This window comes from Tamandua tetradactyla, chromosome 6, assembly GCF_023851605.1.
Source record: "Tamandua tetradactyla isolate mTamTet1 chromosome 6, mTamTet1.pri, whole genome shotgun sequence".
In the NCBI taxonomy this organism is placed as follows: domain Eukaryota; kingdom Metazoa; phylum Chordata; class Mammalia; order Pilosa; family Myrmecophagidae; genus Tamandua; species Tamandua tetradactyla.
In genome coordinates this window covers 61643919-61667465 of record NC_135332.1, presented here as the reverse complement: position 1 = coordinate 61667465, position 23547 = coordinate 61643919, and the positions used below count along the sequence as shown (strand labels likewise).

General features: G+C 59.8%; 2 protein-coding genes and 2 long non-coding RNA genes across 6 annotated transcripts in view; 2 read left to right on the top strand and 2 right to left on the bottom strand.

The window, feature by feature from the left end:
- Positions 1–201: 201 nt before the first annotated feature.
- Positions 202–21907, bottom strand: KDM6B (lysine demethylase 6B). Its single transcript, XM_077165873.1, has 24 exons — positions 21762–21907; positions 14884–15001; positions 9932–10055; positions 9531–9673; positions 9299–9440; positions 8984–9082; positions 8652–8871; positions 8461–8553; positions 8215–8376; positions 7890–8126; positions 7459–7800; positions 5171–7347; positions 4937–5063; positions 4730–4835; positions 3796–4001; positions 3620–3684; positions 3471–3542; positions 3202–3350; positions 2904–3018; positions 2636–2823; positions 2360–2501; positions 1837–1963; positions 1562–1732; positions 202–1452 (listed from the first exon to the last, which is right to left on the bottom strand). Exons 5-24 carry the CDS (start codon positions 9433–9435, stop codon positions 1429–1431), a joined length of 4959 nt encoding a protein of 1652 aa, XP_077021988.1. The 5' UTR covers positions 9436–9440; positions 9531–9673; positions 9932–10055; positions 14884–15001; positions 21762–21907; the 3' UTR covers positions 202–1428.
- On the top strand, positions 827–5914 carry LOC143688195 (uncharacterized). 2 transcript variants are annotated; one of them, XR_013177875.1, is made up of 5 exons: positions 827–1160; positions 1544–1675; positions 2482–2637; positions 3484–3593; positions 3697–5914. It is a non-coding gene; the product is annotated as an uncharacterized LOC143688195 (long non-coding RNA). The 2 variants fall into 2 exon arrangements; XR_013177874.1 differs by having other exon boundaries at positions 3693–5914.
- LOC143688196 (uncharacterized) lies at positions 10592–16160 on the top strand. The gene is made up of 3 exons (XR_013177876.1): positions 10592–11228; positions 11593–12899; positions 13297–16160. It is a non-coding gene; the product is annotated as an uncharacterized LOC143688196 (long non-coding RNA).
- A 436-nt stretch (positions 21908–22343) lies between the features above and the next one.
- Positions 22344–23547, bottom strand: part of DNAH2 (dynein axonemal heavy chain 2) — a 108202-nt gene continuing 106998 nt past the window's right edge. For both annotated transcript variants that reach the window (XM_077165869.1, XM_077165870.1), the window contains exons 85-88: positions 23358–23534; positions 23171–23245; positions 22846–22996; positions 22344–22710 (exon numbers count right to left, since the gene is read on the bottom strand). In XM_077165869.1, the coding sequence (XP_077021984.1) occupies positions 22556–22710; positions 22846–22996; positions 23171–23245; positions 23358–23534 (558 nt within the window). In that variant the 3' untranslated portion in view covers positions 22344–22555. The remainder of the gene's footprint in view (positions 22711–22845; positions 22997–23170; positions 23246–23357; positions 23535–23547) is intronic.

Here is a 23547-nt window from a genome sequence, read left to right as displayed (position 1 = left end):
CCGGCCCGGCCTCTCCCCACCCCCCTCATCCTGGAATGCAGCTCTAGGATTAGGCACCCACCCCCCCATCCCGAGGAGCGGACCAGAGCTCTGGACATTCCACAGGCGCCTCCGGGGAGGGGCTCGCCTTGCCGGGGTCTGCGCAGCCCCTCCCCATCCATCAATCATGTCTTGCACCCCCTCCTAGTCATCACCAGCACGTTTCCAAAACAGGATTTTTTCTGCTTTTATTTTTAATATTAATATTCTCACACAAAAATCACCGAAAATAGGGGTAGGGTGGGAAGACCCCTCTGCCCCTGGGGCAGAGAGACAGTGCAGTGCGAGGGGGCGGGACTGTAACCCCCCGACCCCTCCGCAGCCCCAGCTTGGAGGAGAAACCAAAAACCCGAAAATAAAGCCCCAGAGAAACCCGGGGTGTCCCTGGCCCTGGGCTGTTTCACCTTTGAAAAAAGAAAAAAAAGAGGAAGTCCGTGTTTAAATTGGCCGGGGCTGGGAAGGACGGGGTTCCTTTCCTCATAGTTCTTTCTTTAAAACTTTTAAAATTTTTTATTTATTTTATTTTATTTTTTTACAAAATACCATTTCAGTTCCCACTTCTTCCCCTACAGTACAGGAGTCGCTCACCCTCAGGCGGGGTTGGGGTGGGGTCGGGTGTGGGGGGCCTGGTCTGAGAAAGTGCAGGACGTAGGGGAGGGGAGCGGGTTTGAGCACCATGAGAACCCGGCTGGAGCCGCGGGCGGGCGGAGGCGGACGGGCCGGGCCGGGCCCGGACACACACTGGGGCGCAGGGGGGGCCCGGCGGCGGGGATGGTTTGGGGGGGGGTGCGGGAGGTCGGGTTTTCCCAAAAATGAATAAATAGAGGTGAGTGGGACTGTTATAAATTAAAAAAAAAAAAAATACAAATCATAACCAAGTGAATAAACAAAGACATGTACAGGGGTCACAGCTAGCATTGGAAGTAAAAAAGGAGGTTCTGGGGACGGGTAAAGCCCATAGAAAGAATCTCATTAGAAACCTCGGCTGCCGCAACGTCTATGTACACACTTGAGCCGCGCGCTCTGCTGGGCGGCGGCTGGCGGCCGTGAGGGAACCCGTATGTGACCCCCGCCGCGCCGCAGCCTGGTCCTTGTGTCTGTTGCTAGAAAGGCCAAAGTCGGTGAGGGGAGGCGCTGGCGGGCGAGGGGCTGCCAGCCCCCTCCCCTGCCTCCCTTTTTTTTTTTTTTTCTTTTTTTCCTCATATTTGTTTAAAAAAAATTTTTCTTTTTCATAATAAATTAAGTGAGGGGAGCTGCCAATGGGGTGGAAGGGCTGGGCCCGACCCCCTTCCCGGCCCGAGGCGGGACCTAGGTCCAGCCCAGGCATGTGCTGGTGGCCCCGCGGCGCCCTGAGCGGACAATACGGGCGGGCGGGCGGGGCGTCCGGCCTCATCGCGACGTGCTGGCTGGAGCCTGCGGGGAAGACAGCGGTCACGGGCTCAAGGCCTTGCAGGTGGGCCACCCAGGGGCCCGCCTTCAACGGCCCTCCCCTGTCTCCCGCCAGCACCCGCCCGCCCCTCACCAGCGTGAAGGCGTCGTAGGCCTGGGCCAGCTCCTCAGTGCGATACTGCTCCAGCACCACCACGCCCTGCAGGCCCGCGCTGCGGCGCCGGGCACAGCCCTCGCAGTGCACCAGGTACGTGTTGCGGCTGCCATTCTCACTGGTCACGAACAGGATGTTGAACACCTCCACCTAGGGCACGGAGGAGGGGGCAGTCACGGGGAGATGGGTTTGCGGACGCCATGGGCCCCTCAGAGGAGCTAGCGCAACCCAACCGGGTACGAAGGCTTACTCACGTCGCATTCATTGCAGTAGTAGGCGGGCTCATCCTTGACACGGCCCTGATAGGCGATTTTCTTCCCTGCCCGCACCAGGCTCTCCCGCTGCACCTGACAGTGCTTCATGGACTGTAGGAGGCAGAACCTGGGAAGCAGAGAGGCAGTGAGGCAGGGCTTCAGGGAGGGTTGGAGCAGGGACAGCTTGGGTGGGGACACAGCCTTCTGACATCTCGGCTCAAGAGACATTCCCCCAGGAGGCCTCACACCCCCACCTCATGCCCGGGCCAACTCCCCCGTCCCGTTATGGGATCTGGCAGCATTTTGGAACATCTCTCACAGTTGAATTGTACTTTGGCTTTTGTCTATTTTGACACTGAAAATAAAACTCAGGAGAGCTAGGAGGGGACAGCCTCCTTCACTGCAGTATCCCCAGCATGTAACATGCCCCGCAGCGGTAGAGAAAAGAGAGGTGGGGATGGGGTAGTCAGATGGGCAGGACAAGACAGGTGGAGATGGACTCCCACCCACACAGGAACCTCACTTGATCATCTTGAACAAGTCAGGATCACTGATTTTGACAGTGCGAGCCACGTTCCAGGACACGTGAATCATGGGAACGATGGACTTGACATTCTTCACCTCGTTCCACTCATATCGTTCCAGGGCCAGCTGGTACTGATAGGCTGCAGGTGGAAACAGGTCACCACAGGACTCTCAGCCTCCAAGCCCCACCCCTCATAGCTGGCCACCCTCCAAGCTCACCCACCACAGGACTCACTCCCCAGGAGCCCCACCTCTCACCAGCCCACCATCTCACCGGTGAGAGGCCCCACATTCCAGGCGATGTTGTTGCACCAGCCGGTGGCCTGCACCCAGTGCACAGTCCCGGCATTAATCCACACGAGGTCTCCTGGGCGCTGCACAAAGCGGTACACAGGGATATTGGAGGCGTAGAGGTCATCCAGGATTGGCCACCAGGAACCTGTCAGGTAGTCCACGCCGTGCCTGTGGAACGGCCACACGGTCAAGTGGGAGTTTGGGGTTTGCAAGGCTTGCAAGGGCGACCAGCTGAGGGCGGCTCGCACCGGTCGCAGAAGGCGCTGATGGTCTCCCAGTAGTGCTCGTGCACAGCGAACCACTCGCAGTCGCCTGGGCCAATGTTGATGTTGACGGAGCAGAAATTATTGTTCTCTTGGTGGCCTGCAGGAGGCGACAGAGAACGACTTGGCGAACTGACGAGAGCCTGAGCTCAGTGGCAACCCCGCCCCTCTCCCCTAATTGGCGGACAACAGAGGCCCTCTGCTCCTAGAGCACCACCCCCGCCCCCCACCCCCACCCCCGCCGGGTGCTGCCCACCCCTGCCTGCGCAGGCCAGGGGCGCACCTGGCGTTCGGCTGCCCGGGACTTTCATGTACAGCTGCACCGTGTTCATGCCCAGGATAGTGTGGCCCACGTGGCTCAGCATGTTGCCCGTGGACGTCACCCGCATGAAGGCAGGCAGCTTCAGCAACTCCTGCAGCTGGGGCTTCCACCTGCAGTGGTGAGGGTGAAACAAAAGTGAACAGGGGTCTGGACCACCCCCCACCACCCTTGCGGGCCTGGCAAAACCCCTGTCCCTATTTTTGCTGGCCTCAACCCCCAGCCCCACTGACCGTTTGGCATCAGACAGGTCGATGTTGGTGCCAAACTTGATGATGTGGTGGTTCTTCGGATCTGGGGTGCTGCTGCTGGAGTAGAGTGCCAGTTGGTGGAAAAGCAATGGCAAGGGAAAAGAGGTAGGAAGGGGAGGGCAGGGCCATACCTCGGAGGGGTTCCTGTGGTGCTGTCTGGTTCCTCTGACTCCTCGTCTTCACTCTCCTTCTCCTCCTGCTCAGCCAGAGTGAGGACCAGGCCCATGTCAGTGACCTTCAAGGGATCTTTCCACCAGCCAACTCTCCTGGTCCCCACCCCATGCCTGGGCCCAGGCTTGCCTCTCACCTGCAGAGACTCCTGGAAGGAGGAGGCCTGGTACTGTGCGTACTTGGCAATGGTGGTGTGGGAACGGGAGCTTTCACAGGGCCAGATCTGCCGAGTGCCAGTCAGGTCCCAGTTCTCATCTGAGGGCTGCTGCACCTGCGTGCGCACCTCCACGGTGTGCTCGCCACTCGCCTCCACCAGCGTCTTGGTGGAGAAGAGGCCCAGGTCTGCGAGGGAGGCGAGCAGGGCGTCGGGGCAGAGGGCAGGGAGCAATGGCCCAACACACCCTTTCCTTCCTACGCCCACCAGCCTCTGACAGGAAGCTGGGCAGGTTGGGCCTTCAGAGCCTGACCTTGATGGGAACCGCACCAGAACTCCCCCCCTATAGCTACAACACACCTTAGCTCCCCTACCAGAGTCCTCGGGCATGCACAAGGCCATGTGTGACTGGGCACACAGTTGGCACTCAATGGATGAAAGATTATCATTGGGTCCACTTAAAAGATTTAATCAAGTGAGAACCTGCAATGTGCTTCAGGTAACTCCATGGGGGAAAGACGTGGCTATAGGTTTAGAGAAGACCACAGATACAGAGCAAACCAGATTGACCTTTATATTTTTACACTATTTCCTCGACTATTGCATGTATTTGAAGTTTTGCACAATAAAAGGTTAAAGAGAAAAAAAGCCCCAAACCATGGGTCTGCAGGGGTTTTCTACAATCTGTATTCTTCTCCTTAATCAACAAGAAAATGAGAAGTGATTGTACAGGCCCTGAGCTACAGCCCCTTCCCACTCATCCACTGCTTGGGACAGAAGGACAGATGGGAAAAAGCTTGAGGCCAGTTGACCCACAGAGCACTCCTCAGAGGCACTGTCCTGGGTCTTCTTGGAGGGATCCACAAGCCCCAAACCCTGGCAGCCCTCCCCGCACCTCTCTACCCCCCAAACTCACTGAGCCGCAGGGAGCCTGCCAGGCCCCGGATCACGGTGATGGGATTGCGAGGGTCTGTACAGAACTGCAGCAGCACTGGGGAGAAGGCATCCCGTTTGCTCTCCAGCTGAGGGATGATCAGGAAAGGCTAGGGTCAGAGCATCTCAACTTTTCCCAACCCTTCCTTAGAGCCCCCTGGAGGAGTGGTCCTGAGCACAGATGACGTACATAGATGCTGGGAGTGGGTGGGCTGAGTTTTTCCCGGGGCAGTCTCTCCTCAGTGTTGATCTTCGGTTTCACAGACTGGGCAGGGGAAAGGTAAGATTCTCGAAACTTTCCTTTCACCTTGGCATTCCTGCAGGAGGGCAGTGGGGTAAGAGAGGAAACATCAGAGGCATGGGGACAGGCACCTGAACCCTGGGCCAACCGGGGCAGCCCTGTGGGTGATGGCCCCAAACTCACTTGCTGGCACGCACGACATCAGCAGCACAGTGGCTGATGGTCAGGTCTGCCATGCGCAGCCGCCGCTCCTCTACCTCAGAGGCGATGAAGGTCTCCTTGTCACCACTCTCTACCTTGATGAGCCGTATCTTCAGCTCCTTGGGGGGGCCCTCGCTAAGTGAGCGCAACTTTAGCATGTCAGCCCGGCTGACCCCTGGTGGTCCTGGGGCTTCCTCCCGAGCCTTCTTCCCAGGGACAGGGGCTGATAGGGGTGCAGGTTGGGCAGAGGGGGCAGGAACCAGTGTGGGGGTGGGAGCTGTGGGTGGTTTAGCCTTAGAGGCCCCACCAAGCTCAGGCCGGGCCTTCTCACGACCCTGGATCTCCTCGCTTTGCAGGTCCAAGTTCCCCAGCACTCGGCGGCTCTTTTCTTTGGGGGCCTTGGCCTTGGCCTTGGCCCTGCCCTCATGGGGCCGCCGACCCATGCCGTCCTTACACGCCCGCCTATGCCGTCGATGTTCCTTCTGGTGTTCCTTCTGCCGCCGCTTGCCACTGCCTGGCCCTGCTGCTGCTGCCACTGCCACCCCCCCACTCTCCTCCTTGGCTTGTGCAGGTGGTGGCAGCTTCTCAGTCCCACTGTCGGCTGGGTCTGCTCTGTCCACTGTATCTGCTGGCTCTGTGGCACTCCGGCCCACCCGCTCCACAAGGGTCTCACAAGCCCGGCTGATCTCTTCTAGCACCTCAGACTCAGAGCGGGCAGGGGGCAGCGGCAGGGGTGGGGGCAGTGGGGTGGGGGTGGTGGAGCCCGGAGCTGACTCTTCACCCACCCTGCGCTCCTGGGCCCAGGGTCCGCCTGAGGTAGAGAACTGAGATGACGAGGAAGCGGAGGGCTTTGGTGAGCCCTGGGCACTGGGGGCTGAGGAGGTGAGTGGCAGGGTGGTAGCACCTGATGGGGGGCCAGGGGAATACTGAATGGCAGGCAAGGGCCCAGGACGGGTGGGAACACCTGCTCCAGTTCCCCGGTAGCAGTACTTTTGTCCCTCCAGCACAGAGGCCAAGGATTTGAGCAAGCTGGCTGGGCTGGCTGGTGGGGGTGGTGGGGGTGGTGGGGGCTGTGGCTGGGGGGGCGGAGGGAACTTGGCTAGAGGCGGTGGTGGCGGCAGGGCTGGTGGTGGCTTCTTCTCCTCTTCCTGGGTGGTGGGGGTGGGGGTGGTGGTGGCAGCAGCAGCAGTGGTGGTTGGTTCTGTGTCAGTGGGGAATGGAGGCTGCAGAGATGCAAAGGGCTCCTTCAGGGGTGGCGGGGGAACCACGCCTGCCTCCTGCTGTTGCTGCTCCTCCTCCTTGCGGATCGATTCATCCAGCATCTTCATAATGTTGGCCAACCCATCAGGTAGGATCTTGAATTCGGCTGGCTCCTCAAACTGGTCTTCCAGCGGGGTAGGGGGGAAATCAAAGAGTCGCGGGCCTCGGGTAGGCAGCTCCCTGACCCCGGGTGGCACAGGCAGGGGGGCCTTACTCAGAGGGCTCGGGGGAGGACCTGGCCCCACCTCGGGGGTCTTTGGGAAGGAGACCCTGGGCCGGGGGCTCTCCGGGCGCCTGAAGCTTCCTGAGGTATTTTGGTGGCAGGAGGGGGGGGCGGCTGGAGGCAAAGCAAGAGTCAGTGGGGCAAGGGGTGGGTCCTGGGGGCTCAATGATGGGCTGGGGGGCCGGGAAAGGGAGTCCATACTTCTGGCCAGATAGGGAGGTGGCGGGAAGGGCCCGGGCCCAGGAGGGCTGCTGCTGTGGCTGCCATTGCTGCTGCTGCTGCTGGTGGTCGGGGCAGTGGGAGGGGTATGTGAATCCTGAGTGCCCACAGAAAAGCGGGGGGCCGGAGGCCCCAAGAAGCCCTCACGGTGGGGGAGAGGGGGAAGTTGAGGGCGGGGAGTTCCTTCAGCCCCAAAGAAGAGCTCTTCTAAGATCTCTCCATCCTCTCGGGCTGCCCGGCAGGCTGGGCCCTTCAGCCAGGCAGAGGGGGGCGGGGGGCGCAGGAGGCGGGGACAGGGGGGTAGAGGGGGTGAGGCTGGCCCTGGTGGCAGGGAAAGGTGGGGAGTGGCAGCCGGGGCTGCAAGGAACGGTTTCCGACTGCTGTGCGCCGAGGGGCCCAGGCGGCCCTGGTGAGAAGAGGCCTCCAGCATGGGAGTTTGGTAATGATCAGCGCCGGGCTGCAAGTGCAAGTACAGAACAGGCATGAGAATGCTATGCCAGCCATCTCCAATAAGCTCCACTGAGTGCCTTGCTCCTCCCTTGTGCTCCCCCACACTGTCCTCACTCACAATGCCTGGGTTCGGCTCCATGCCCCGGAGACCGGTGTTACTGCTGCTGCTACTGCTGCTGGTGGTGCCGGGGAGGCCAGGGGGCCGGGAAGGGGCATAAGGCACGCAGGCGGTGGTTGCTGCTGGTGAAACGCTGGAGTCCATCCGCGACCTCTGAACTCTGCTCTCTCTAAGGTCACTTCCGGGGGGACGGGATACAGGTGGACAGCCATGGCTCTCTGCTCCTGGGGGACGGGGGCCCGGGCCTGGGGGTGCAGCCGGGACCAGCCGGTGGCCAGGGGGATGTGCAGGGTATGCTGGAGCTGGGTATGGATATGGGTGAGGCAGCGAGTGCCGCTGCTCCTAGGAGAGACAAATGAGGACACAGGGTGAGGAATCAAGGGCATGGGGACTTACAGGTAAAGAGAAAAGGGGAGACCGATAGGGCTCACCTGGCGCTCTGAGGGTACTGAACCCTTGCGCTCAGTGCCCCAAACATCTCCATGCAAGGTGTTCCACAGCCCTGGTTTGCTCAGCTGAAATGGGGGGCTGGTGGCTAGGCCAGGCAAGGGTGGTGGTGGTGGTGGTGGCGGCGGCGGCGGCGGCGGTGGTGGCGGCGGCGGCGGTGGTGGTGGTAGTGGTAGTGGTAGTGGTGGCGGTGGCAGTGGCAGCCCTGGAGGAAGGCCAGTCTAAAAGAGAAGAGAGAGTAAGGATTCCAACTCAATGCCCCAGCCCTGCACACTTGCCTTCTGCCTGTTAGCCCACCTACAGCCATACCTGCTCAGGGTTGCAGCCTCTCCTGCGCTTGCCTCCAGGGCTGAGGCCCTCCTCCCCTGAGGGGCCTGAGAGTACTGCAGGAGGCACAGGCTGCACCACTGGGGGGTCAGCAGCTCGCTTCACCGGGGGACCACCCCGCTTGGCCCCATAGTTCCGTTTGTGCTGAGGACAGAAAGAGAGTTGAGAGGCTGGCACAAGTGCAAGCATGACCTGGTCCTCCTAGCCCACTCAGCCCCACCCTCATACCTCAAGGTGCAGTAAGTTCCACACTTGCTCCAGAGGGGGCAGGACCTTGACTCGGTGCTGACAGGAACCAGCATGAAAGTTCCAGAGCTGAGCCTGGGAAAAAGGAGTAGGGTCAGGGCAAAGATAGATATAAAGCAGGGCAATAAGCCAGAAGGCTCAATCCCAGCCCCCTGGGCCCTTCTCTATCCCACCTGCTGCAGTCTGCCGATGCGGGGCCCCATCTCAGTGAAGCTTCCTCCATATCTAAGGGCACTGTGGTAGCAGCGGATGGCCTCTTCGCTGTCATGCTCTGACTCATACAGCTGCCCAAGCTGTTCCCACAGCCCTGGCTGGGCCGGCTCCCGCAGCAATGCCTGCACACAGGTATGCAGGGATTCCAGCTTCCCATGGAGGGGTCTCTGGGTAGGCGTCCTACAGAGTAGAAGATATTGGGGGAGGGGTGTTAGGGTTAAGGAGCAAAAGGGGCCCTTGCTCAAGACCCAGTCTTACCTCCCATCCCCAGCACATATGAACCCCCACTCACCCTGGGGCATAATACGGTTTGTTGGGGTGCCCAGAACTACTGCCATGTGAAGGGGGTAGGGGAGCAGAGAGTGGGGGTTGCCCGATGCTGGCTGAGCACCTGGAGGGAAAATGGGTCTGTTATGTTCAGCCTACATAGAGCGATCTTATCCCTACCCAGAAGAGCAGGAATTAGGGGAACAAGAGAAAGCATCTGAGAACTGCTGTGAGGGCAGCTAAAGCAGCATCCCATAGAGAATGAAACAGAGAACAATGGGGCAGGAGACAGGGGAAGAAGAGTGCCTATAAACAGAAGAAGAGAAGACCCAAGGCTCACCTGCCTCCAGGCAGCCATGCGCCACGAGGAGGGGGATGGGGCGGGCAGGAGCTCCAGGCCCCAGCGCAGCTCAGGCCCCCAAGGGCAAAGGCTTCCCGTGCAGCGCGGGCCCCTGGAGGGTCCACTGCCCGATGCATCCAGCCTGAGTTGAAAAGAGACCACAGTGGGACTGGGAGCTTGGTCAGGGCTGTCAGTGCTTGCCAGGCCTACCCAGCCCCAGCCGTTCCCTCACCAGGTCAGCAGTGGCCCCAGGAGCCCTGGAGATCGGGCACAACCCCCTGCCCCAGCTCTTTGGGGGTGATGGTTCAGCTCCAGCCGCTCTGACAAGACTGCCCACTGCTCCTAGATGGACGTCCAGGGTCTTTCAAGCCAATTCTACAAGAGGAGGAGGAGGAAAGGAATGAGAGAAAGCTGGTGGGCCCACAGTGGGGTCTCCGTGCGCCAGGCCAGGGAGGCCACAGGTCTGCCATCTGCACAGAGAGCCGGGCCTTGGCAGTCCCCGAAGGGTAGCCCACCCTCAAGCCCCAGGAGAATGACAAGGAGCAGGATGGCCAGTCGGTGAGACCGGGTGTCTACGAAGGCCGACTTCCAGTCCTGGGCACTGGGCCCACCGGCAACACTGCCGCCGCTTACCGGGCCTAGGTGGGAGCGTCCTCTCACAGCGTCGGCGAGTTCCAGGGATCTAGCCAATCACAGGACTTCCTCTCTCCCCCGAAAGCCAATCATCGCCCGTGTCTCCGCCTCAGTAACAGCCTGGCTGGGACCAATGGGAGCCAGGTTAGCCGGGCCGGCAGCAGCCGCAGGAGGAGGGGCGGCGGAGCCGGTCAGACGGGCTCGGCCCGGGGTGACCCCGCTGTGACCCCGCGGCTCCCACCCAGGGTCCACATCTGGGACCTGACAACCGGGAGGGCGGAGCAAACGGGGTCGGTAACCCCCCTGCGGGTGAGGGTGGCGAGTCGCACGCTTGGGCCGGCCTGGCGTACGGCGCTCTCTACAAGCCCCGCGCATCCGCAGCCACCGGTGGCCTCCGCCTGACAGCCCAAGACGCCCCGCGACCCGCCGCCTTAGGACCAACAGACGGATGGACTGACGGAAGCGAAATCCAGACAAAGGCGCCCCTCCCTTCCTCACTTCACCTCGCCCAGACCTGACCTCCCCACTAGTCCCCTAGGCACTGCTTAGAGCCGGCCAGCCACCGCAGTTCCTACGGCACTAGACCTGCCTGCGCCGGTCTCTGAGCAGCCCCCACCCCCGCGCGACCCACTGCCAAGACCCCCGCCTCGTACCCAGCTCTTCCAGCGACTCCACTTCCCCTGGCTCTCGCGGTCTTCAATACCAACCAGCCCCCCAAACCAAACCCCGTTTAGTTCCCCAACTTCTGGGAAGTCGCGCACCACGGTCCTGAGTGGCCCCTCTCGCGTGGCTCCCGTATCCTCTATGCCCTTCCCTGCCGGGGCCACGCGGTTCCCCACGGCCCACGTGGCCCCCGCCCCCCAAGGGAGGGGGGGATTTCGGGGGTTGCCCGTGACGTGGCTACATGCGCAGCGGAAGCGTGTGTGTAAATGTACGGGGGGGGGGGGGTCCTTTGGGAGCAGGGAAGGCGGGGCCCGCCAGGCAGTGACATCACCCTTGTCCCACTCTCACCGCCCACTCCCTTAAAGAACCCAGAACCCGTTTCACTTCCTCCTTCACCACCACCCCCACCCACCCCGCCCCGTCCCGTCGGGACTCGCTCGGCCCAGGACAGGCATTGTGCTCTCCTCTCCTGGGCACCTTCCCTTTAGCCCCAGGCTTCCTTCTCGCCTCTCGGAGCCCAGGAACTCTGTCCCGGCGCCTCCTCCTCGCCTACCCGGCGTCCCCGCAAGTAGGGAGCCGGGTGAGCTCCCGGGATCGGCCCACTGAGAGCCTAGAGTACAAAGAGCAGCGAGAGGCGAGTGCCGAGTACAAAGCGGCGGGGGCGGGGCCAGCTCTCCAGCTGGAGCTAGTGCCGGGCAGGAAGCCGGGGGAGAAGCGACGAGGGTCTGGGGGCGGCTGGAAAGTTCGCCTGCGCTGAGAGAAACCTGCGCTGTGGGGAAATTTCCACCGATCCCACAAGGGCAGGCGGGTTTCTGGTGAAAACAGCCCTCCCTCCGTAGGGGCAAGGCCTGTTTGCCCTGAAGCGCCTCGAACCCTACAGGTCCGCGTGCGGCTCTCCGCAGAGCCCTGGTGGGCGCTTTGGCCTCGCAGCCTGAACACGCGGGGTTTCTGTCAGAACTCTCTCTCCTTACCAGAGGCAACCTTCTACTAATTAACAGCTCGGGGACAAGCACGGCGCCTAACTGCGGTCAGGTGGAACTCTGGCTAGCTGCCCACGCCCAAGTTCCGGGACCCGCGGAACAGACACCGGGAACCGGGAGACCAGGCGTCAGAGGAGCAGATCCCCGCTTGGGAAGCGGTGCCGAGGGCGATGCCAGTTACCAGGAAACGCAGCTTCCCCTTCTGCGATGATGACACTTCCCCTCTGCCACTTCCCCTTCCCACGGGGAACTGACTCAGCTTTCCCTGCCCCTCCAGACCCTAGTCCTCCACCTTAATCCGCAACACCCCACACCGGTACCCAGGAATACATCAGTCCTCACTTGAGAACAAACATTTCCTGTACTCTAAACGCACACTCACTCCCGCCAGTCACCTCGGATCCTTATCCCCACCGGGCACCCGGGCGCCTGACTGTCCCAACCGCCCCCTGAACAAAGCTCTTCCCGGGGTCTGATTCAGGATTGGGGGTGGGGGTAGTGTGAGTCACCCAAAAAACCTCCCCCTATTCCCACTGACTCAGCCCCCGCCTCCCTGAGCACGCACAGACACAGTCAGAGGCAGACACAACTCCTCAGCCCACACACGGTTCACCACTGCTCCCGCGGAATTTCCCCTCTCGTCTCCCCCAGCTACGGCCCCTCCCCGCACCGGGCAGCCCCGACGCCGCGCTCACACCTGTTCCCCAGCCTCGGGGGCCGGCTCGCGGGCCACTCTCACCGCCACTCTCGCTTTGGGGCGGGAATTGCCCTCCCCGACTCCCAGTGTCTGTACTACCCAAAGGGAGGGGATATACGCCGACGCGAGAAAGGCACAAAGACACCCACAGACTCCTCGAAGAGAGACGAGAGGTAAACGCACGCGGCCAGAGCCAGGCTGGGAAGGCGGTATACTTCTGGGACAGACATTCCAGCCTCTCCCGTCGGATCCACTGACCCCGGAGCGGGCCGCTGGGAAAGGGTTAATTTTACTCCTCTCGAGGCCACGCCCTCTCCATCCGGGCTCTCCCGGCAAAGCTCAGCCCCGCCCCCTCCATCCGGGCTCCGGACTCTGGGACTTTAACGGACCCCCTCCCCACGCCTCCCCCACAGAGTTGGGGGAGCGTCTCACTCCGTCCGTCACACCCACTTAACTTTCCCTGGGTTGGAGGCCTGAGGCGCCCCTCGGCCCAGGGCCCCAGCCTCACGGGACGTGGGGTAAGGGGCCAGACGTGCGCACGCAGATCACATGAAAGGCCAAAGAGACGACCCCACAGCTGGGGTTTTACCCATCAGGTGGTCAGCAGGCACGCAGCACACGCGCGAAGGTGGGGCCGATTAGGGACCCCCGCCGCATCTCGCAGGTTCCCTGGGGTAGGCGAGGGGTTACAAGCCAGTTCCTTACCTGGGGAAGGGGTAGGCGGGGTGGGCGGGGAGGGGGGGTCGGGGGAGAGCCGCCGGCCGAAGCTCCGCTGTGACTCAGCCACCCGGGCAGGCCGCCCGCTCGGGATTCCCTTCCCCAGCCTTCCCCCGCTGCCGGCCCCTCCTGCCCCCTACTGAGGAGTGACAGTGCCGGCCCCGGCCCGCTATGTGTCACTGCGGGCCTTGTGTGTGCCTCTGACTGGGCGCTGTGTTCACCAGTCTGTCTGACAGGGTCTGCTGTGTGTGGGTCCCGGTGTCTGTCTCCGCGTGCACCCGAATATCTGCTCATCTTGTCTTCCTCAGTGCCTGAGTTTGACGCGTTCCTGTCATTATCCCTGTCTACATGACTCGGCAGCGCTGGCTCTGTCTGTCTGTGAGTCTGCTTGGCTCCTGCCTCTGTCTTTTGTCTGGGTCTGCCTCTGCATCACTTTGTGATCACGTGTGTCTCTCTGCACATGTCCTTCTATGTTTGCCTTCATGTTCTATGCTCCAGTCAGGGAAATACTAGGGCAGGCTGACCCTGCTGACTGCTCTTCTCATGCCCCAGAATCCTGATCTTGCCAGATAGTTGTGCCTTCTGTTTGAGGCAAGTATTCAGGGGCTGTGAGAGAGGTCTATCTTCTTTCAGTTAAGTTTTGTCCCATTCCTCAACATTCTTGCTTATCCTCAGGACTACTAGAGGCTCCCACTATGACAATAATTGTTTGTACTGACTAAACACTTATTACATATCAGGCATATGTCAAGGACTTTACATGCACTTTTTTTTTTTTAACTCCTCACCAAATCTTGACTTAGGAAATATTTTTATGAGCTCTATTTCACAAACAAGGAAATTGAGGCTCCAGAGAGGTTAGGTAACTTGACCAAGATCATTCTGGAACTGAGCGGAAGAGTTGGGCTTCTTTCCAGAGCTGCATTCTATACTGCCTCTGGCCCATTCTCCCTCCCTGGGTTTTATTCTCAGAGGCCATTTCCTGGGTCAGCTTGCCTCTCAACTCTGCTCTATCTTACCACCCCAAATGTGTGGGTAGGAGGCTATGCAACATATCTCAGAGTGAAAAGTGTGGGTTCTTGGCAATGAAGCTCATTCAGTCAATGCATTCATTCAACACAAATCCATTGAGACACCCCAATGTGCAAACCATCCTGCCAAATATTGACAGATTTACAGAAGTAAACAGTCCCTACTCTTAAGGAGCTCAATGAGTAGTGGGGGAGAGTGACACACTCATTGAACTTAAGTTCCTGGCTTAGGGATCGGCTTCCCTTTTTTCTTACAGAAAAGTGGGAAAGTGCTGGAGTGGGGTGCCAGGCAGACTCAGCGAGAGAGAGAGAGAAGCAAGAGTAAGACTTAGGGTGTGGAGGACAAATGCCTTAGTGCAGTGAGGAGAAAAAGGGGCAGAAAGGGATCTGGTAGGGAAGATGAGGTGCCAAGACTGCCATGGCAACCACAGATTGTTGGGCAATGGTCTCCAGTATTTCCCCAGTTCAACTTCCAAAACACCCTGGATAAGCCAGGTTGTTCAATAACTCCCAAGAGCAAAGTCTCCTCCCCTCAAGTAAAATTCTTCCAGGATATCTCATATCTGCCTTCCAGTTGGCAAACCCTAGCTTAATTCAATTCAATAAGCAACTGAGTTGTAGCACTGGGGGAAGGTTTTTTGGTGATAGTGGAGGTCTGGTAAAGTACAGGGCCAAACCATTCATCAGAGACAGGGTGCTCCATAAACCAGGAGGACTGAACCACTCAAGAACCACACGGTAGGGGGATACTCCAAGTTGGACTGGACCATTCTGAAGTATCCAGATCATGCCCACTCTTCAAACACCTAGTGCAGAGTAGGACTGGTGGTGGTGGGGGTTGGGTTATTCAGGGGCAGGACTTACCAGCTGGAGTTTGGTGTGGCCCTGTCTCATTGGAACCAGCAACTCAGCAACAGTGTGCAGCAGACCAGGGTGGGTGAGGTGGGCGGTGCTAAGGGGCTGGCATGATGACTGAGGGAACCTAAATGAAAAAAACCAGTTAGAGATGGAGTGTCTCAGTTTGGAGAATTTCCCTATGAGCCCTAGCATCTCATTGAGGAGATACCTTGCTCTGGGTCAGATAGGATGTGAGACTCTGTTTCCATGGTAACCAGAAAAAGCCATCCCCAAAGTGATCCCCTAACCTTCTTCTTTAGGAGGCCATCTGAGCCAGGCAGTAAGGGGGGCATGCTGTGGCATCTGCGTAAGTCCACAGTGGACACCAGTCCAGGATCCCTCTTCTAACTGGACCCCTCTGCTGAATCTAGATTCCTTGGCCCAGAACAGCCCCAGTTGCCCCTGACATCTGCACCCAAGTCAGTCTCAGTCCTGGTCCAAGGCATATCTATTCCCTCAGCTCTGCCTCCTCCCTAACCTTATCAAGACACCATACAGTAACCCCACCCTCTGGACTCTGCCCCCTCTCCTTCCGCCTGGCGCCTGGCGGGTGCAGGCAAATCTTGGCGAACAGCAGAGGTGGCTGGACAAGATGAACGGGCCCAGCAGGGAGGCGCCTTCCTCTCCAGCGAGGACTGTGACTCTAGGTCCGGGCCTGTAAGTGGCCTCTGCTGCAAGACCCCTTTCTATCCCCCTGCCCCCCACGCAAGGCCATATCCTGTTTCCCCATCACCTCCTTCCTCTATGTGGCCCCAAAAGGTGACAGAGGTTCCCTCCCTTCCCTTCCAGCCCTCAGAAAGGAGCTAAGTTTTTACACCTAAGTCCAGAGCAAAGAATCAGGTGTCCACCCATGGGTCAGAACCTAGTCTCCCTACACCTCAGACTCACTCCTCAGGGACCTAAGGTTTCAGCTCCCTTAGGAACAATTCTCTGCCTTTAAGTCCCCAGACACTTGGGCTCCCAGTCCAGCAGCTCTAGCCCCCAGCCTTCCAGCCCCCAGCCTTCCCCCAACCCCAGAGGCTCAGGCCTCAGGCCCCCAGCCTCCATGATGCAATGTGCTGCAAGCTTCCTTGGCTGCTGATGACACTGCCCCCAGGGAGGTGCTATTTCTGACCCATGCAAGGCCCCTCACCCAGCCCCCAGCCAGAAGCTGTGGTCAGCTGCAAACTGGGAAGGCCAGGCAGGCAAAGCCCTTCTGCTGGAGAAGGTGCTTGACACTGGAATCCTCCAGGATGGGATCAGAATGTGGGACCAGGGAGTGTATCTGTTTAGTCTGTAGCATTTTGCGTCTGTGATCGTGGGGGGGGGGGGGGGGGGGGGGGGGGCACGGAGAGCAGAGGAGGCTCTGGCCTAGACAGGGAAGTGTGCAGGCCTCAGGATAGACCAAGAAGAGGAGTTGGGGGCAGCCAAGAAGGGTCAGAGGCATGTGTGGGGTGTCTGGACACCAGAGAGGGGGAGGGGCCAAAAGCCATTTAAAGGGCCAGCCCCAGAGCTTTAATCCCTTACCAGCCCTGGCCCCTGAGGCTGTAATTCATCTGCCCAACAGCTGGGGTGGGTGTGTGTGTGTGGTGGGGGGGGGGGGGCATGAGGGCTGGAAGGGGGAGCTGGGGGGAGGGGCTGGGACTTTCTTGTGCATAGAGCCAAACAACAAAAGAGAAAGCTGAAGAGCCAGCTCCAAAGTACCCAGGCCAGACTGCTGACAAGCAAACCTGCCGGTGGCCCCCACCTGGTAGCTACCAGACTCCTTAGTTTGGACTTAAGGATTCTTGGCCAAGGAATCGATAGACCCAAAGGAGAGACCCTGGTGAAAGCCCAGGCTGAGCGCCCCCCGGGCTGGCTGTCACCCCTCCTTGCATCTTCCCAAGCAGCAGCACTAGCCCAGACCTGGCTGGCCCCACAACATACTCAGCCTTGAATGCCCTGCCAACCAGCCCAGCCTCCTCAGACACAGCCTGCCGGCTCCCCCTCCCACTGGCACAGGGTGGCAGCGGCCACACCGAAGCTGTCCCTTTAAATCATTACCACCCCTCATGGTGTGGACAAACTGAGGGCCCTGCCCCCCAGGCAGGCAGCTTGCCACCTCCCCCCCATGAGTCCCCAGAAATGTGAGGGCCATTTAAAGGGACAACAGAGAGGCGGTTGGGTCTCTAACTACCCCCACCCCCACCCAGCACACTCACAGCTCCTTTCCCCATCAACATACAACCCCTCGTCCCTCCAGAGGGCCCCCCAAATTCCGGTTCTCTCCCCATCCCTAGAGAGTGCTACAAGGAGAACAGGGGCCAGATGGGGGGGAGGGCAGGGAACTGGGGAAATCGAGGAAAGGACAGGGACTCCCTCCTTCCCCTGAGCCCCTGGGGACAGGTCGAAGGGGAAGCAAGGGCCCAGAAAAGCAGCAAGACTGGGCTAGAAAAGGTGCCGCGGCCAAACCTGGGGCGAACGGGCTGTGGGGCAAGGGGAGGGCAGTCCAGCTGCACGAGACGGCGGCGCGGCAAGCGACAAGCCTAAGTGGCGGAGATGGAACAAGGAGGGCCAAGGAAAAGAGGCAAGGCCTGGGGAAAACGGGGAAACAGAACGGGGGAAAGGGGTCATCCGGGAGGGTGGGAGGAAAATAAGAGGGGGGAGGGCGAGCCGGGCCAGGGTTACCTGCTGGGTGTCTGTCCCCCGGCGGTGCCCCCGGAGTCCGGGTAGGGAGGGGGGGAGCAGCAGGGGGGGGGAGTGGGGGCTGGGGGGGCGGGGGAGACGGTCCCTCCTCTGCCTCCTGGGCCTGCCCCGGCGCTAGCAGCCTCTGCCTCCCTCCCTCCTCCTCCCCGTCCCTGAGTCCCGGAGTCAAACAAAGAACTGTAGCAGGCTCTCCCCAACCCCCTCCCTCCTCCTCCTCCTCCTCCTCCTCCTCCTCCACCTCCTCCTCCCCTCCCTCCCTCCCCACCAGCAGGCTCCCTCCTCCTCCCTTCCGGTCTCTTCCTTTAACTACACACACACACACACCCCCAGCCCCCAGCACTAGTCTCTCTCCACCCCCCCCAGTCTAGTTCTGTCCCCACAAGGGAAACTGTGGAGTGCCTTTGCAAAATTAAAAGGTTCCAGAGAAGACCATGGGAGGGGAGTGGAGTCTTGCTTCAAAATCAAGAACCACAATACAATTATTTTATTTTCACAGCCAAACGAATAGTCTCAGCTGTTTCTTCTTCAAGAGGGGAAGAAATAATCCTAAAGAAAGCAATAACAATCTGACTAAAGCCCTCATCAAATAAAGCATACAAAGCAGTCCAAGCTAATCCCCAACAATCCCCCTCCCCCCAACACCAAATTAACACAAACTCTCTCCTCTTCCCTAACAAGCTCCTAAGAGCCTGGAGCAGGCCCACCAACTATCATAATAAAAATAATAACCAACCCCATTTAATAATAATAAGTATTTCATAACAACAAGCATTCATTCAGTATTCACTGTGTGCCAGGCTCTGTGCTAAATCCTTTGCATAAATTATTTCATTTTTTCCTTCCAACTGTCTTGAAAGAAGGTATTGATATTTAAATTTTCCAGATTAGGAATATGAGGCTCATATTCCCTTTAGAGAGGTTGTGACCTCTCCAGGACCGAACAGCTACTAAGTGACAACTGGGAATGAAATCCAGGTCCCATCAGACAATCCAAAAGCTAAAGTACATAAAAGCAGAAACCATTTTTTTTTCCAACATCATTCCCAAACCAGGACTTAACAGGGCAGGACAGTGTGGCTATCAAGCCAGTCCTCTCCTCTCTGCCTCCCACGCCTCCCCCCACCATGAGATGTGCAAGCTGACCCCACCCCAAACAGCACAGACCTTGACTTTTCAGTCAAATACTGCTTGACCCTTTTCCTCATAATTGGGAGGGGGAGGGGAGTCAGGGAAGAGCTGGTGTCCCTTGAATCCCCAAAATACACACAGCTTTTCTGTTTTGGAGTCATTTTGCAACCACTCCCACTTCAGGTCAAAATGGGGAAGGGGGCAATAGGACACAGCAATGCAGCAGGTGGAAAAGTAAGAAAACCGCTAGGAGGCTCTTTCACAGGGGGAGGAGAATGGGGAGGAAGCTCTTCCGTGCTAATCTTGGGAAAAGTGACCCTGCAAAGGGGCAAAGTCTTTCAAGCACACCACACCCGTGCCCCTCCCCCTCACACAATTCCAGGCCAGGGTTTCCCACCTGCAGGATGCTAAGGCCAGGGAAGGGTGAGGGGAAAGAGATGGCACGGGACTGGAACTGGACTCGGGGCAGAGGGGGAGGGGTGGGAGGTCTCTTTGCCTGGCAACTGTCCCGGGGCACGTGCATTGGTGACATCATCCCAGGCGACCTCTAACACAGACCTTTGACCCCCACGGGGCGGCGGGGGGGGGCGCTGGCTAAGCTTCCTGGGAAATGGCCTTAGGAATTCTGACCGAGAGGAAGGAAGGAAGGAACCCAGGCGTCCTGCCTTTATCTCTTTTATCCCACTACGGCTGCAATCCCAGGAACTTAGGCTTCTTGCCTCCTCCTCTCCGCCTGCAGCCCTAACCTCGCTACCCACATTTCTGACCTAAGTCCCCACACGCCTCTCGAAGATACTGTGCCTTCTCTTTCCCGGGCGAGATCTCGGGCGGAGGACGAGGGCACCGGGTCCCGCGGGGCTCGTCTCCCATCGGCGGGATCCCCCGTGGCCCAGGCCGCCAGCCCGGATCTGTCTAGGTCCCCAACTCTCCCGCCCCTCCCCGCGCTGTTCCAGGGCGGAGTCTGTGGAGTTGAAACCAGGACACGGCGAGAGGAAGAGTTATATAACCGAGAGAGGCAGAGAAGGACGAGAGGAGATGGGGACAGACAGAGCCCGAAAAGGAGTCGAGGGAAGCGCAAAGACCACCAGGGCGAGTGGGGAGCAGACCCTTCTCAAGGATGAGAAGGGTTTTTGATGCACATTAAAGAGGGGGTATTTCACTCGAAGAAGGGGCGTGATGGCCTTGGAAGAGTCACTTGTGCAGTCCAGGGCTTACCCGCAGCGCCCCTTCCCCACGACCACCAGTAGCCCGACCCGAAGCGGGGAAGCCTCGGGAAGGGGCGCTGGTGCCCTCTATTCCTCTCAGGGAGGCAGCCTAAACCAGAGCCCGGGACGGCGGCAGCCGAGAATATGCCGCCGGAAACCACAGCTCCGCCCAGCCCACCTGGGAGCTTGGGCGTCTGCTGAGGGGGGAGGTGCGGAACAGGTAACCCGCCCCTCCCACGCAAAACTGGGTATTAATGATTTGAGATCTCGCAAAAGAGCGCAGACTGACCCAAACATCTGGGTCCCCAGGGGCTGAGAAGCGCAGCGCCGAGCTAGTGTGAAAACACAGATCCAAGACTGGGGGTAAAGAACGGGGGCGGAGGAGGTGGTGGGTGCCCGACTCGCCGCGCAGGCGCAGGGGGTGCTCTGTGCGCGTGCGGCGGTGGGGGAGTGGGCGCGGGCGTGTGGGAGTGCACGTGCGATCCCCGGCTGCAACCCCTCTCCCTTCCTCCGCCCCTTTGCCTCCCCTTTCTCTCTTCCTGTCGCTCTAGAACGCCTCCAGCCCACTGGCTGCTAGGGTCCTGACGTAAGGGCCGCCCGCTGGAGCCGATTGGGCAGACCGGTGAGCTCGGGTATCCGGTTCCAGTTACTCAGGCAACAGGGCCAGCAGCTCCAGGGAAGGGGGGGAGGGCAGGGGTAGGGACCCGAGCCGAGTGCCTGCGTCCCGCCCTCCCTCCAGACAGCGACCGAGTCCGTCTCCGCCACCCCGCAACTCGCGGTCGTTCTTCCTTCCTCCCAGGGCTCTCCCTGATCCTTCCTGGGACCCGAGCGGCCAGCGCTGGACCTTCCCTACAGTCTCCCAGCCCACGACTCTTGCTACCCCTGACCCCAAGTCACAACCACAAGCCTCAGCAGACCGGAAGCAAATCTGCGTTGCTTAGCAGCCAACCCGCGTGCCTCGTCCCCGCTATTTATCCTGGGCGGGAGAGGCGGAGACTGGGTTCCCTGGCCTATCGCATCCAATGCGCTTCGCCCTCTCGCCCACAATTTTCTGTGAGGGGACCAGGATAACGCGAAGTGAAAGTTGGGCCTGGGCCCACCTTTCCCTCTGACCAGGGCTGAGGGCTTCAGCGGATTTCAACTGATCCCCCATTCACCACCCTCACCTCTGGGTGTGCGTCTCGCCCTCGCCATCTAGTGGTTAGGTCGGGAAGGCTCAGCCCCGAGAAGGGACCGCGCGGGGCGGGGGCTTGGGAGCCGGAGATGGCAGACTGGGGGCGGGATCAGGGATGAGGAGACCAGCCGGGTGAGGTAGTGTGAGGTGAGGTGGGCCGGAGTGGATGGGACTGAAGGCTACTTCTGGGGGCTATCGGGGCTCCAGGTGTACCACCCCCCAATCAACCTCACCCATGGCAAGGGCTGGAGGAAGACTTGTGACCCCCGGACGTGAGACTCATCCCTGTCTAACCACACGTGACCCCAATGGGCCACCGCACCGACCTATCTGCAAACTGACCTTTGGTCCTGCCCTTAGTTAGGGACAGCTACGCCCCGCCCGCGGTTCGAGAAGGGGAACCCCAGCCCAAGAAGGGCTGGGAGTCTTTTCAGGCCCCTCTGACATCTGGAACCCAAGATATTACCTTCCAGCTCTTCCCCTACCCCCGCCCTGCTCTTCTCTAAGGGACCCGGATGTCCTGCACCCCAGTCCTCTTTGGCTCTCAGAAAAGGTGCCTTTCCTGAGACCCAAACGTCCATCTTCAGCTCTACCCCTCCTGCGACTCCGGCGTCCCGCCCCCCTCCGCGGAGATGGTTTCCCTCTTTCCAGCCGCCCTCGCGGCTCCCCGTTACCTGGTTCTGGGGGTCCCAGGTGTTCAGATTCCCCAGGGTCCCTCAGGGGCTCGAGCGGCCCCCCCCTCTCCCACGCCGGGGCTGGGGGGGCCGCTCCGCCCCGTGGCGCAGTTGGATTTTCCAACACAAACACCCGTCCCGCCACCACCCCCACGCCGCACCCCAGCCCCGCCCCCTCCTCGTGGTCCCGCCTCTCCTCGCTCTGAAGTGCCCCCTCGGCTCCGCCCCGCCTTCTTCTGCCGGTCCCGCCTTCAACGCCCGTGCGGGATCGGATGCCGGGTGCGAGCTGCGGGGTTCCAGGGGCTGCGTTCGGCTTCCAGTCCTGATCTCTGCCTGACAAACCCCCGTTTGTATTTGGATCACGCGCCCTTCCAAGGGAAGCCCCGCCCCACCTGCTCAAGTCCCGCCCCTCTGTTTAGCCACACCTTCCCTTAGGCCCTACCGCCCTGCCCACTCGGCCACGCCTCCTTACCTCTCAAGGTTGCCCGGGCTTGGCTGGCCCTTTCGCGGTTCAGTAGCAACCCACAGCGGCTCCCGTCCTGTGTTTAGAACCCGACCTCCTCCTCCTCATACTCCCACCATCCCATCGACAGACTCAGGGCTTCTGGTCGCGAGTGTTTTAATATACTGAACTCCGTTACAACGCTTCCGCCTTTATGGCTAGCACAACTAGGTATTTCCAGGACCCCCAAATTCACCCTGAGTGAGATCCAGCCTCAAGCTCAACTGCATGATCAGTCTGGGCTCCTAGAGTCCAGGACCTTCTCTCAAGCGTGGAAGAAGACGAAGCTTCCTCAGTTGTCCAGGCTCATGAGTAAGGCAGTGCCCCTCTTTATCCAATGATCAGATGTCATGTTCCCAGACCGGAGATCGATGCCAATCACAAAGGAGGCTCGGTCTGAGCTGCCTGCTCGGTTGGGATAGTAATAGCAGGGACAGGAATACATGCCTGGGGGAAAAAAGAGGAGAAGTCAGGCTCTGGAACCTTTAGGAGGGTAGGGTGGGAGCAGGTGGGGGGGGCGGAGAGGATAGGCTAGGATCCAAACTAGGGATGGGGTTGGCAGGTCTTGGGGAACTGTCCCACCCTTGGCACTCTTTTTGCGACTTTCTGCAGGCCGGAAGTGGATCGTGGGCATGAGGCAGACAAGCTGCATGGGCTCTGCCTCCACCAAGCAGGAGTTCTTCCGGTCCCAGCCAGCACCTTCCAGGTACAGGCCCCGAACCCAGACGCCATCCTGAGGAGAAATGGAGGCTGGTTTGGGGGAAGTCTAGACCCTTAGGTGCCAGCACCCCTCACCTGTCACCTCTCTCTTCCCTTCTCGACCAATCACTTCCCACCTTTCCTCCCAGCGCCCTACTCCACCAGCTCCCAACTTTGCTCAGAGCCCCCAAGCACATCTAGCTCCCACCTTGGGCGGATACACTAGGTTGCTGTCATCCACAGTGGAAACGATAAACTCCCAGGATAGGCTGTCCACTGAGATCTGAGGGTTGGAGGTGGGAATGAGGGAGCACCCCAAAGAGGAGGGTGAAGAGGTGTCCAGCATCCCATCCCACCCCACCCCCCACCCCGGTCTCACATGGCACACTGCTCACATTGTTTTGGCGAGCTGAGGCCTGCAGCACAGCGGTGAGGAAGCCCGTGGGAAAGGTGAAGCCAGACAGCCAGAAGATCACAGGCGGCCGGGCACGGCTGGCCCACAGCTCAAACTGCTCCACGCGCATAGCCAAGTCCCGGGTCCATGCAGCCAGTGGCTTTTGTGAGGGGTATGCCTGGGGGAGGAGG